Source organism: Panthera tigris, chromosome X (genome assembly GCF_018350195.1).
Source record: "Panthera tigris isolate Pti1 chromosome X, P.tigris_Pti1_mat1.1, whole genome shotgun sequence".
Taxonomy (NCBI): domain Eukaryota; kingdom Metazoa; phylum Chordata; class Mammalia; order Carnivora; family Felidae; genus Panthera; species Panthera tigris.
Genome location: NC_056677.1, coordinates 58,805,706 through 58,820,617, shown reverse-complemented (window position 1 = coordinate 58,820,617; position 14,912 = coordinate 58,805,706). Strand labels below are relative to the sequence as shown.

General features: G+C 37.1%; 1 protein-coding gene across 2 annotated transcripts in view; it reads left to right on the top strand.

Annotated features, from left to right (window-relative positions):
* HDAC8 (histone deacetylase 8) overlaps nt 1–14,912 on the top strand; it is a 229,066-nt gene that overhangs the window by 54,105 nt on the left and 160,049 nt on the right. For both annotated transcript variants that reach the window (XM_042974402.1, XM_042974401.1), the window contains exons 6-8: nt 7,762–7,874; nt 11,895–11,972; nt 12,582–12,690. In XM_042974402.1, the coding sequence (XP_042830336.1) occupies nt 7,762–7,874; nt 11,895–11,972; nt 12,582–12,690 (300 nt within the window). The remainder of the gene's footprint in view (nt 1–7,761; nt 7,875–11,894; nt 11,973–12,581; nt 12,691–14,912) is intronic.

The window sequence follows — 14,912 nt, the reverse complement described above, 5'->3', positions numbered from 1 at the left end:
AAAAGTTAGCTTGGAGGATATTAGCCAAATATTGAAGAAAACTGGAAGAATAGATAATTTAGGAAGGATCAACAATTTGGGCACAATAACAGGGTCCAGTCCAATTTGCAAAGAGATACCAAAACTGGTTCTTCCACATGAGGAAGGAAGTCAATTACATCTCTACCACAGAAGACAAAGTTTGCATACTTATCAGTAACCTGCAGTTTATAAAGAGATGAGAGCTCAAAAATAATAACTATATTCTGATAACCTGAAATCCTGTGCTATAGATGACATAGAGTTTTCCTTTGAAACACAAAATTTCTCTAAACAGCCACCTCCCTTCTGATCAAAGATAATCTCAAAGGAAGATTATTCTTGAACTCAAGATAAGGCTGGTCCCAGAGGCAGCAAAAGAAAACATAGATAAATTGAAGTTCAACAAAATTAAAAACTTTTGTGTATCAAAGAAGATTATCAAGAAAGTGAAAACACAACCTACAGAATGGGAGAAAATATTTGCAAATTATACATCTGATAAGGGTCTGGTATCCAGAATATATAAAGATCTCACAAAGCTCAACAACAAAAAGCTCAATTTAAAAATGAGCAAAGGACAGGGCGCCTGGGTGGCTCAGTTGGTTGAGCATCTGGCTTTGGCTCAGGTCATGACCTCGCAGTTCACCTCTCTGCTGATAGCTCAGAGCCTGGGACCTGCTTCAGATTTTGTATCTCCCTCTCTCTCTGCCCCTCCCCCAATCATGCTCTATGTCTTTAAAAAATAAACATTAAAAATTTTTTTTTAAATGAGCAAAGGACTTGAATAGACATTTCTCCAGAAAAGATATACAAATGGCTAACAGGCATACAAAATGATGTTTGACATCATTAGTCATTAAGGAAATGCAAATCAAACTCACACCCACACCCACTAGGAGGGCTAGAATTAGAAAAAAAAAAGAAAGAAAGAAAGAGAAAATAACAAGTGTTGATGAGGATGTGGAGAAATTGGAACCCTTGCACATTGCTGGTGGGAATGTAGAAAACAGTTTGGCTGTCCTTGAAAGTTAAATGTAGAATTATCATATGTTCTAGCATTTCAGTTCTAAGTATACGTTAAAAAAAAACAGATACTCAAAACAAATACTTGTACACAGGTATTCATAGCAGCACTATTCACAATAGCCAAAAGGTAGAAACAACCCAAATGTCCATCAATGGATGAATGTATAAACAAAATGTGGTACATACGTACAATGAAATATTACTCAGCCATAAAAAGGAATGAAGCACTGATATATGCTACAACATAGAGGAACCCCAAAACATTATGCTAAGAGAAAGAAGCCACACACAAAAAAATCACATATGGTATGATGTCACTTACGTGAAATATCCAGAATAGGTAAATCCTTAGGGACAGAATGTAGATTGGTAATTATCAGGATCTAGGGGGAGGGAAGAGTAGGGAATGACTGCTTAATTAGTTCAGAGTTTTCTTTTGAGGTGTGAAACTGTTTTGGAACTAAATTGGGGGGGAAGTTGCACAATACTATGAATGTACTAAATGACACTGAATTATATAATTTAAAATGGTTATTTGAGAGGTGCCTGGCTGGCTTAGTCTGGAGAGCATGTGACTCTTGATCTTGGGGTCATGAGTTCAAGCCCCACATTGAGATTACTTAAGAGATTACTTAATAAATAATTTAAAAGTAATAAATAAAATGGTTATTTAATATTGTGTAGATTTAACCTTAATCAAAATTATTTAAAAATAAAAATTGGCCTCATTAGATTTAGCCTGATTATTTATATAGGTGTAGCAAGAATGGTAACTTACCATATAGACCTTCTTAAGCTTGTTTTGCTGGAAGTTTTCATAAGAAATCTCACTTTGAGGGGGCCTGGGTGGCTCAGCTGGTTAAGCATCCGACTTCGGCTCAGGTCATAATCTCATGGTCCGTGAGTTCAAGACCTGTGTTGGGCTCTGTGCTGACAGCTCAGAGACTGGGGCTTGCTTCGGATTCTGTGTCTCCCTCTCTCTCTGCCCCTTCCCCCCCACACACACACACACTCTCTCTCTCTCAAAATGAATATACATTTTAAAAAAATAAATCTCACTTTGGTGTTTTAAAAGCCTATTACAGCTAGGAAGCCAAGCTAAGAAGATTTTACCTGCAGTAATTATAAATTTGGGACAATTCTTGGGGGTCTCTCTTCTCTCTTCTTGGGGTCCCCAGAATATCCTAAGTTTCCAGGGCCTGCCAGGAAGTAACCTTCCTTATTCACTTGGAAGGCTGGGAACTCTGTAAGCCAGGTACCAGGTACCAAACTAGTTTTTCCAAGAGGGCTTTGATGCATTGCTCAATGAAGTCAACCTTAGTTCCTTAAAAGTGTCTGATCATATCTGATTCAGTGAGCATCATTCACAAATATGACATTCCAGGCAAGGCCTTGGATATATAACCAATGTTTTCCAATCATTTCCTGGTAACAGGTGGGACAGATAGTTATTATTGAACTTAGGCAGATAATTACATTGCTATGGAAATAAGAGTGCTCAATAAGAGTTTCTGAATCCTGGAGGGCTCAGGCAGGAGGAATAAGATATCATTTGTAAGTGTGTCATTTCTGTTTGCAAAAGCATGGCTTACTAAATGATTATGAGTTATAGATAGCATAAGAGAAAAGAGAAATGAGTTGCCTATACATCCAGAAAATAGAACATTAAGGGGCGCCTAGGTGGCTCAGTAAGTTAAGTGTCCAACTTCTGCTCAGGTCATAAGCTCACATTTTGAGAGTTTGAGCCCTGCGTTGGGCTCTGTGCTGACAGCTCAGAGTGTGGAGCCTGCTTTGGATTCTGTGTCTTCCTCTCTCTCTGCCCCTCCCCTGCTCGTGCTCTGTCTCTCTGTCAAAAATAAGTCAACATTAAAAATTTTTTTAAAAAGAAAATAGAACACCGAAACATCAACAATATTCTTTTTTTAAATTGAAACATAGTTGACATATAATTTTACATTAGTTTTAGGTGTCCAACTTAGTGATTCCACAACTCTATAGGTTATGCTATGTTCACAGGTGTAGCTACCATCTGTCACCATGCAACACTATTGCAATATCATTGACTGCATTCCCTATGCTGTGCCCTTTATTTCCATGACTTATTCATTCCACAACTGGAAACCTGTACCTCCTACTCCTCTTCACCCATTTTGCCCACCCCCCGCCCCCTCCCTTCCGGCAACCATCAGTTTGTTTTCTGTATTCATGGGTCTGTCTGCTTTAAAACATCCGCAATATTCTAAACAAAATCCACAATCATCCCTCATCAGTCTCATTCAGGCCTATATAATTAGTTCTTGTTCCTCTCGACCTTGCATTAACAGTCTCACTAACCCATCGACTTCTCAACTAGAGTTCTTGAAATCCTGATTCAGGGGCGCCTGGGTGGCACAGTCGGTTAAGCGTCCGACTTCAGCTCAGGTCACGATCTCGCCGTCCGTGAGTTCGAGCCCCGCGTCAGGCTCTGGGCTGATGGCTCGGAGCCTGGAGCCTGTTTCCGATTCTGTGTCTCCCTCTCTCTCTGCCCCTCCCCCATTCATGCTCTGTCTCTCTCTGTCTCAAAAAATAAATAAACATTAAAAAAAAAATTAAAAAAAAAAAAAGAAATCCTGATTCAGTTTACTGGTATGGTCTCAAAGTTGTTTACACTATACCATAAAAAGCCTGTACTCAACAATACTTGGCAAAAATCCTTTTCCGTGGGGCTCTGAGATAGTTTTTCTTTGTTGAAGATGAAGCACTCTGGCTTGTACCTGATTGCAAGTGCTCTCAGGAACACGTCAGATTAACTTTAAATAATAATATGCCATGAATATACTGAGCATATAGTTAGAATATACCCAAAGCATATCAAGAATATCAAGTAAAGAGATTCAGTAAACTGGAGTATCTATATATTAATAAAATTCTGTAGGTAAGTGCTGAGAATTCCCCAATTGAAACTAATGGCCTAGTAGATGCTAGATTCAAAATAAAGAAGCAAAGTTGAGATGAAGTTAATGTTTAAAAAATGTTTAAATTATTGAAAACTCTATCCTGTAGTCAACTAATATCTGGCAAAGCAGCATAAGGACTCTGATAAATAGAAACATATCGTGGCCAGTGACGACACAGAAAGATCTTCAGGAATTTCCCATACAACATACAATTTCTGAAATACTTATATTAATAATATTTTGCCTATACCAGTTTCACCTAGGGAAGGCTGAACATCTCTTCTGATGTGGCAACTCTTCCCATGCATCTCATCAATAGTAATGTATCAAATAAACCTAATTATTTCTAGAACATCTCTTTTTATAAGGTGAAAGAACAAACCCTTTGTGATTTTTCCAGGGCCTTCCAAGATTTGATTAAGATAAGTTGATGGATTACTGAAAAATACTACTTGGTTCCCTATTTAACCACAATGATGATAAAAGATTTTTAACATAAACATAGGATGTAATATGACCATAAGGAACCTCATCTTTTTCCTAAGAAAGAAGTCTTTGTTTCCTTAAATAACCAAGGACATCATAAAGTCAACATAAACCATATAAGGTTATTCTAGTAAGACACAAAATCTTTTTTTATTGAGGAATATTACTTAGTGAAGCAAAACCTTTACAACCTGTTATTTGAGAGAAGACAAATAATCAAAAAAAGTAGCATGTTAAAATGAAAAGCAAATTCTAGTTTTGCATCAGTATAATATTTAATATTGAAGTTATTTTTGGAAATCTAATAAGCCCATCAAACCTTAGCCAACTTTGATCTCAACAAATAAAATTCCCTTTCTATGAATCTTCTACCAATTTCTATATGCATACACATCCTTTATAGTACAACTTCTGTAAGTGGCCAAAAAGAACAGGTTCATTAACAGAACCAAATACATGCAGTTTCTCTATAGGATATAAAAATAAGAAGCAAAAGCATATAAACCCGAAATTATGCCTAGCAATTAATGCATTCTCTTAGTTAGAAATGGTCTAGGGATCTAATGAATATCCATTAATTAACTCAGTTTAATACCACCCAAAGTTTTCAGTTACCTAAAGATCTTATAAATTATCTTCAAGCTGACATACTACAAAACATAACTACTGTTAAAGTTCATCACAATAATGACTCAATTAATCTAAACAAATTTGTTTGTCATAGTCTCAAACATTTAGTAGAGGTAATGTTAGCTCAATTAATTAATGAACCTGTATAAATTTAGGAAGAATATATTTAAGTAGAATAAAAATCTACATGTATATTATACTTAACATGTATAAATTAGAAAAGTCATAGCTGATTTTAGTAAACCAAATTTATTAAATCAGTCTTATCTGCCAAAGACTTACCTAAATTATGCCAACTTGAATTCTTAAATTCAACAAACTGAGTTTGTTTCTATAGGAATACTTTTAGCACATTAAAAGTCTTGAAGTTTAATGTCCTTATTTTCTGCAAATTTTAGGAAGATTCTACTTATGTAAGCAGTTATTTCTATAATCTAATGAGAATAGAGCTCCTTTAAGAAAATATTAGGAAAATATTACATGCAAAGGCCTTTCTGAATTACAGACAACATCGTCATCGTTATTATTATTCAAACTATCATGATAGGGAGGATGTTCATTAACAAAGAACATCTCAAAGGAAAGGAAGGGGGCCAGGAGTCTTTTAGAGGCAAGTATTCTTCTTTATATGCCATGTTATTTCTGATTGCTTTCTTTGTTTTTTGGTTTTGTTTTTCTGTACTTATGACTTGTCTCCCTAACTTAATTATAGGCTCTGAGGGGAAAAAATATGTCCTATATTGATTTGTATTTCTCCTCCTCCCCATCTCCCTCCTCTTATTCACTTTTTATTGAAGTATAATTGACATACGATGTCCTGTTGGTTTCAAGTGTACATGATAGTGATTTGACATTTTTATACATTATGAAATGATCCCCAGAATAAGTCTAGTTACAATCTGTCACCTTATGAAGTTATTATGATATTATCTATATTCCCTATGCTGTATGCTACTCTTTCTGCCTAACACTTAATGTTGCATCTCACCTATCCAAAAGTTATTGATGTTTCTCTTTCTTGATATGCTAAACAGTAGACTTATAAAATGTAAGCTTTTCATAATTGGAAAATAGCATCCAAAAACTTTCAAAGTCACATATTTACCTCTTATTTACAAAGAATTCATGGGTGGGCAAATCTTTTTCTCTTACTGGTTTCTTCCTGGTTGCGTATCTAAGGCCAAGCTTTGCTTTGCTTTGCTTTGCTTTTTTCTTTTCTTTTCTTTTCTTTTCTTTTCTTTTCTTTTCTTTTCTTTTCTTTTCTTTTCTTTCTTTCTTTCTTTCTTTCTTTCTTTCTTTCTTTCTTTCTTTCTTTCTTTCTTTCTTTCTTTCTTTCTTTTTTCTGGGTGATCACTGAATTCACCTGCATGAGAAAATTCAATGCTTAGTGATATTTTTTACCAACTTCCTGCTCGCCAATGTACCTGTCTCATTGACTCAGCCTATAAACCAGGGTATTGTTCAGAATATGAAACGTTATTATGGACGAGGTTTCATGAAGAATTTTATGCAATGTGTAGGTACTAGAAAAATCTTATAATCTCATAGTACCAAAAATGCTCTTTTAAATGATGCTCATGCTTAGAATTCCATTTCAATTAAAATATCAGGGAGAACTTGGGGGAAAAAAAAGGCTGGATATTTAAAGTGTCTGTGGAAGCTAAGGACATTGAAGCATTTAGGATGAGGCCTTAAAAATAAGTTATAATACACTTTTGATGATAAAAGAATGCTTTTTTTTACATCTACTCAACATGACTTAATGGCAACATAATAAAAAGAAGTAGGCTAATAAGAGTAGGTTACTCTTAATAAAAGAGTAGGTTAATGTTGACAAGAGGTTAAAGTGACACAGTATCACCAATAAAAATGTGAAAAGACACCAGTGAAGTCAATGAAGACAATTTTAGTGAAGGAAACAAAATAACTTTAGAGGAGGCTGCCTCAGAAAGGCAACCACATGTAGAATGTTTGTACATTCTATATTCAGCTTTTAAAGCAACAAGTGCAAAAACTTACAGAAAGGAAGGAAGGAAGGAAGGGAGAGAGATAAAGGGAGGAAAGGAAGGAAGGGAGGGAGGGAGGAAGGGAGGAAGGAAGGGAGGGAGGGAGGAAGGAAGGAAGAGAGAGGAAGGAAGGAAGGAAGGAAGGAAGGAAGGAAGGAAGGAAGGAATAAAGAAAGCAATTCTAGTTTATGTCATAGGATCAGTACAGAGACTCCAGTCTCCATCATCTTCTACATCTGGCTGAGCAAGATGGTCTTTAAGGCCCCTTCTAGATTATAGCTTTCTTCAAGTCCCATAAGGGACATTCAGTGTTGATCATGATGAGCCCAGGGTACTACAAGATTTTTAAATCATTCCTGAATCATTAGAGAAAAGTTCTGTTTTGACCAATATAGTTATAATATTATAATTCTTTGAAAATCTGGGATCCGAAATGAAAAATGTTACCAATCCACCTGAATATTTAGCTTACCAAAACACTTCATCCCCTGATCACTCTGGGCCAATTTACTATATATTCTTTGTAGGTAGATTTTTGTTTTTCTTAAAATAAAGGGGAATTGTAAGGGAATAGATCTCAAGGGTTAGATCCTTGGCTGTAAAGACTCCCTTGGATTGCTTTTGGCTGTTGGCTGTAGCAACTTGTTTTCTTACAGAGATGAAGCATCTGGTTTTTGTTATCTCAATGATGCTGTCCTGGGAATATTACGATTGCGACGGAAATTTGACCGTATTCTCTATGTGGATTTGGATCTGCACCATGGAGATGGTAAGCCCTTCACATTCAAAGGTGCTTTGCTGCTAGGACAGAAGGTTTTTATCAGTGAAGCTGCTTCTAGGTGACTGGTAAAAGGATAAATGCCTGTTACTTTTGAAATTTTCTAATTGAGAATCCTGAAGTAGGTAGAATAGATTCTTCTAACTGATATAATTCTTCTTTGCTAAGCAAGATGCTTTAAAATACCAGGTTTTTATAATTCCCCCTCACCTCTCCTCCACTAGCAAAGTTCTCCAGTATAGAACATTAAGAAGTGGAAATCCTGTCTAGTGTATACTCAGTGCTCAGTAACCTCCCTCAGGCCACTTCCATAGGTTCTAAGTGAAATCTTCAGTTAGACAATCTTGATGCTTCCCTTAAGATTGAATCAGTGTATGATGGAATAACATTCAGAATTTTTCACTGATAGGGATACCAACTCATGTAGTAATCAGAATCTGCACCACTTTCTTTGTATTACTAAAATATTTAGTGCTACACAAACTCAGGGCATCTCCTCTAACTTTTAACAGCAGCAGAATCTTGATTCACCTTACCCCATTAATGCCCTTTCAGAAGACTTCACCAAAAGGATGTTACCCAAAACCTCCTATGTACTTTCCATCTACAATGTAGAGCTTCAGTGACAGTTATCCACACTCTGCTTCTTTAATACATCCTGTGTGTGACACATGCTTCCATTGATCTAGGATCACTTAGCTGGTAAAATTAATTAAGGATATTCCCTACTCTCCCCCACATCAGTGACTGCTGCTTCCCTGTTTCCAGGGATTTTTGGAGACAAACTAACATAATCAAGGTATAAGTGAGGAAAATGATAGCATATGACAGAGGCTAGAATCAGCTCTCCTGCCAAAACAGAAAAAGAAGGAAGAACTCCCCAAACAGTTCACCTAGATGGATGCTACCAAGGAATGGTGACAGAAAATTGAAGGTAACAGAGAAAGGCAAATAGTTAAAGCAGCCAACATACTACTTTGAGAACCATGTCCACCGAATATCTGAATACTTAGCCAATGCAAAACACAGCCTTGTTCAAAAACCTTCAGAGACTCCTTATTGCCTATAACAAGAGTAACATTTGGCCCATGGCTTGTTTTTGTATGGCCAGCAAGTGAAGACTTTTTTTTTACATTCTTACAAGGTTGTAAAGAAAACAAAGTGCAGTAGAGACCACGTAGGCTTTGCAAAGCCTAAAATATTTGCCTCTTGGTTTGCTAACTCTTGGCCCATAGCATTGGTTCTCAAGCCTGCATATGTAGCAAGATGACGTCTGGGAAGCCTGTTTTAAAATGCAGAATTCTAGGCCCCATCCACCAGATATTCAAATCCAGTAGGTCTGGTATGCAATGCCAAATCTACATTTTAGCGACACTCTGGCTGTTTCACAGGCCACACTTTAAAAAAAAAAACAGTGCTCTTCAAGTTAAAGTCCATACTCTTTACCCTGTCTTTTGAGGTCTGCCTGAAAGAGACCTTACCTCCTCTCTCCAGTCTCCTCTCTCACTACTTGCTGTCTAGGCTACTGTACTCAGTGATCCCCAGACATGTCTCAGTATTCCCACCTCTCTGACTTTGCATTACTTTTTCCTAATTTAGTTTTGCTTTTTCTTCCAAGTTCTACCCAAGAGCTCAAATTCTAACACTAGCAGATTTGCCCTGACTACTCCAACCCCAGTGTTCTCTTCCCTCCTCAAGTCCTATATTGTTTATATCGCTGATTTGATATTTAATTATATATTGTCTTGTATTGTTAGTTAAATCTTTAATGTGTCTGTGTCTTCTCCTCCCATAGAAACTTTCAGTTCCTCCAGAGCAGAGATCAAGTTGTTTACTTCTTTCTGTCCTGCACAATGGCTTGAACAAACAGAACTATGCATATAGCAGTGGTTCAGTAAAATATTTGTTGAATGAATGAATGATTATGAAATTCAAACTATTAGTATCAGAGCTCAAGAATAGAATCAACTCTATTGAACCATGTAAGAATGAAATGACTGTCACCTGAAACCGTTCTTTCCATTTGCAATGTTATTTCTACACCATTTAGAGTTTCCTGCTTTAGCCAACTTTTATGGTGTGTTTCATTTCAGTTTATTTCCCCTCTTCAGCACCTCCCTTCCAGTGACCTCTGCCCCGCCTCCAAACTCTTACACATTTGGTTCATTTTAAATCTCCCATGATTCCATAACTAGCATCCTGTGGTGGCTTCACAAACACTCTTAGCCTGTCCTCACCTTCCTTCACCTTCTTTTGTTTTCCTAACCACTGTTCTCTTTCACACCAAGCCCCATACCCTCCACCTATCTGTCTCTGTCCTTTTTTTAAAGTATGATTTGCTAACAATACCTAATGGCATTTCCCATCAGAGGAGATACAAATAGCTACTAAACATAAAAAGTGCTCAACACTCAGAGAAAGGCAAATTAAACAAGATCATTTTTTTCTGCCTAAGGTTAAAAAGAATAATAACACCCAGTGCTAGTCAGGGTGTGAGAAAATGGGAACCCTCATATATCACTGATAGAAGTGTAAATTGGTTACCACCTTTCTGGATCAATAAATAATCAGGATTTTTATGAATTGTCCTTGTTTAATACTTCAGTCGCTAAATTAAAATGCTATTGTAATATATTTTGTTTTGTTTTCTTTTGTTTACTTAATGCCTTGTGGCTGGAGCTTTAACTGATTTTTTTTTTTAATTTTTTTTCAATATATGAAGTTTATTGTCAAATTGGTTTCCATACAACACCCAGTGCTCATCCCAAAAGGTGCCCTCCTCAATACCCATCACCCACCCTCCCTTCCCTCCCACCCCCCCCCCCATCAACCCTCAGTTTGTTCTCAGTTTTTAAGAGTCTCTTATGCTTTGGTTCTCTTCCACTCTAACCTCTTTTTTTTTCCTTCCCCTCCCCCATGGGTTTCTGCCTTTAACTGATTTTAACTGCCTCCCTAGGGCAAAACATAAGGCTTGGGAAATTCAAACATGCCTGTGATATACAAATATAGTTAATATTTTTCTAAGGTCTCTTTTGGCCTCTAATGAAGACTGAAAGCGTTAAGCAAATGCAGCGACAGTTTCTTTATTTGACGTATAAAAGAGGATAGTACATGAATTTGCTAATGGTCCTTCCATTTTACAGACAGACTATCTGAATATAGTATGACACTATGTGATTCTGGGAGGAAAGGTGTGGAGGTGGGCAGTACATTTATCTGAATAAGCAGTGGCTTGTAAGAGTTGTATCTTCTATCTCCCAGGCCTCTATACTAATTTTCTGCCTCTGTTAAAATGTAAAGGAGACTACTTTCTAGAAAAGTTCCTCCCACCACCATCTTTCTTCAAGCTTTAAAACTTTGTTATAAAGACACTACTAAGGGAAAAGGGCAGGACTCTCTTAGCCTTCCATATTTTAGCAAGAAAGGTGTACTATAAGCTGCTTAGACTTTGGGTGAACTGCATTTATAACCAAATCTGTATCATAGAGAAGCACTTTATAATTAGGTTTTCACTACATAATGCCTAATGTTTGTATTGGTCATATTTTTCAAAGGGTTGCCACATTTTACTTCTTTGAAAAAAAAAAATCCCAAGAATTTAACTGGAACCACTAAAACAAAACATAAAACTTCCAAGATGGTGCCAGTCCTCTATTCAGCTCTGTTCATAATGCTTCGATTCTGAGCTCGAGCCTTCCCCACCTTTTAGAAGAGGTTGTCTAAGAGAGCCTGGACATCCTGTTGCTTGGAAAGGAGAAGTCCAGTTATAACTTTCCATGAATGTAAAAAAGAACCCCAAAACTTCACTGGGGACCAAAGTTCTACCTCATCCTGTACCAACAAGAGATCAAAGACTGGAGGGTTTTGTTCCTTTTATTCCTCAGCTTGTTAGCTTTATTATTGCTATCCTTTCTCTTACTTCCCACAGCTACTTCCTAGCAGTTCAGTTGTTGAAAACGGGAGTTGCATATATGAAGTGATTCTTCTGCTGTTTTTTTTTTCCTTTGCTAGGTGTGGAAGATGCCTTCAGTTTCACCTCTAAAGTCATGACAGTGTCCCTACACAAATTCTCCCCAGGATTTTTCCCAGGCAAGTAATCTGTGTGCTCAGTATTACATCTGAGGAATAAATACTGCAGTTCTTCTATACATCTCTTATATTTAATATTTGGATAGTTACATGCTATTAATACTTCATTGGTGCTACTTTATCCAAAATTTTAACACAGGTCATTTCAGGCAACAATGATAGGAGGAATATAATACTGCTTCTTTTTCCAGATGACTTTTATGGACTGTCAACAGACAGCTCACTTACACTTACTGTCTTATCACATAGGACAGTGTAACTGTGTAACTCCTAACATCCTAATAAGTGCAATGATATATTAATATTATATCAATCAAAGGCATATGAAAAGTCAAGCAAAGGAGTTAATCTTTTTTTCTAACTTGATCTAGCAAAACGGAAGCTAAGTTTTTTCCCATTGTCTTAAGGTTTTCCTCTTTCCCCAACATTGTTTACAGCAGTTACTTCTCTATATTGTTTTTCTTAATTTCACACTCTTAGAAACCATAATTAATCTAAGACTGTTCTTCTATTTCTGGCCTTTTATTCTTTTGCATTCCTATCAGAATCCTTCAAGTTGTCTAATGCTCATATTCTTAAAACTGTTCATGGCGCTCCTCTCTTTCACAGGAACAGGTGACGTGTCTGATGTTGGCTTAGGAAAGGGACGGTACTACAGTGTAAATGTGCCCATTCAGGATGGCATACAGGATGAGAAGTATTACCACATCTGTGAAAGGTATGGCAGTAACACTGGCCCAGTAACAAGTGGATTGCATTTCTGTAGGATGAAATGGCTCCCAATCTTACAGAATTCTTATTTTCAAGGAACAATTTGAGAGAAAAAAAAAAGAGCCACTGTACACCTATGTCACTTTTCTATACTGCATTATACTTATTTGATCCCTTGTGTAGGAGACCTGAGTTTTTGGAACAGAGCCATACTCTTGGTTTGATCTTACCTGCTGCCCCATATGATTAAGGTCTTCCCAAGAGCAGAGCTTTTAAGCTGTCCTGGGTTATCCCTTGCCTGCTACTTTCTTAGCTAAAACCTGTACGTATGTGATTTCATTAGCCTGAGAAGTTTCATTTCAGTTTCCCATTATGGAGATCTGCTTCAATCCACTGGTGTGAATATTAGAAAATTCTTTATTATGAGTTCTTGAGTTCTATCCTTCGTGTTAAAATTGGGGTCAGAAATCTGTTCTTTTGAAACTATGTTTAAGGATTAAATTATAGCCACTTGTAGGAGGACAGTTTGGTGCGGAGGTGTAGACCATTAGGGCTGCAAAGCCCTACAGAATGGGGCAGGAGGTAAACCCATATTCATTTAAGTTGAGATTGGTCAGGTACAAATTCACTGCTGACATTGGCAGTAAAGAAAGTGAGTCTGACTAAAAGTCAGCAAGTCAACATTACTTAAGGTAAGTAATGGGGATCAAGGTGCTTTTGATTCCTAGCCCCATTCAATTCAGATTTCTCCCAACTTCTGGTGGACACAGGGACTTCCCAAAGGAGTCTGCACTGGCCATCATCACTGGGAGTTGTATAAACAAAGTAGAAGTATTAAAAAATAAAAACTTTATAAAAATAGAACTACCCTATGACCCAGCAATTACACTACTAAGTATTTATCCAAGGGATACAGGTATGCTATTTCAAAGGGACACATGCACCCCAATGTTTATAGCAGCACTATCAACAATAGCCAAAGTATGGAAAGAATCCAATGTCCATCGATGGATGAATGGATAAAGAAGATGTGGTATATATATACAATGGAGTGTTACTCAGCAATCAAAAAGAATGAAATCTTGCCATTTGCAACTACATGGATAGAACTAGAGGGTATTATGCTAAGCGAAATTAGTCAGAAAAAGACAAACATCGTATGACTTCACTCATATGAGGACTTTAAGACACAGAATAGATGAACATAAGGGAAGGGAAGCAAAAATAATATAAAAACAGGGAGGGGGGACAAAACAGAAGAGACTCTTAAATATGGAGAGCAAACAGAGGGTTACTGGAAGGGTTGTGGGAGGGGGGATGAGCTAAATGGGCAAGGGGCATTAAGGAATCTACTCCTGAAATCATTGTTGCACTATATGCTAACTAATTTGGATGTAAATTAAAAAAATAAAATTAAAAGAAAAAGGTAATTAATTAATTAATTAATGCTTCAAAGGTGCCTCTTAGCTCAAGAGATTTGGCAAGCCAAGTCATCATGCAGCAGCTCTAGCCTCTTCATGATTTTGATCATGTCCCCTGGCTACCTCTGTATTGTCAGACTGAAAAGGCCTTTATTTTTGGAGCCCGATGTTGATGGTTTTAATTGCCTTTCTTTGTTCCCCTCAGGCCCTGTTCTGTCCTTCTTGAGATGCGCAGATCAGAGCTGCTTATGTAACTTTACCAGTGAAGATATCCTGTGGTTCTGTGTAAAAGGAAAATTATTTTGTTTTTCTTTTAATCCCCTTCTTGAGGGTGCTCAACATTTTGTTGTCCCTTTTTTGCCACAGCAGGAAACTAGGTTTTTCTCTTCAGTGCTCTGTCCACAGGGTTTCCTCTAGCTCTTTCCTGGGCCTTAATTGAAAAGTCAGCACCCATCATCCAGCAAGGATACTTTGTAATATCTGGCCTTCCCTAAACAGATTACCTTACACATGCCCCCATTGAAGCCCATAAAACCTCCTGAGATACACCTTTCTCCCCCATCAACTTGGCATTTAACTGCCTAGAAAAGCTGAGTATTATCCCAGTACCCACTCCCAAGTAAGTCTACTGCTCCCTTCTTCAGTGAAAAAAATGTCTGTATCTCCTTTATATTTTTTCTCTGTCTCTCTAAACCAGTTCCTACTACATGACAAAAAAATGTTTAACTCCATAGTAATCCATGTTTCAAAATAGCCTTGGTATCAAACTTAATTAGAAGCATTTAAAAAGTGAACTTAGGGGAGCCTG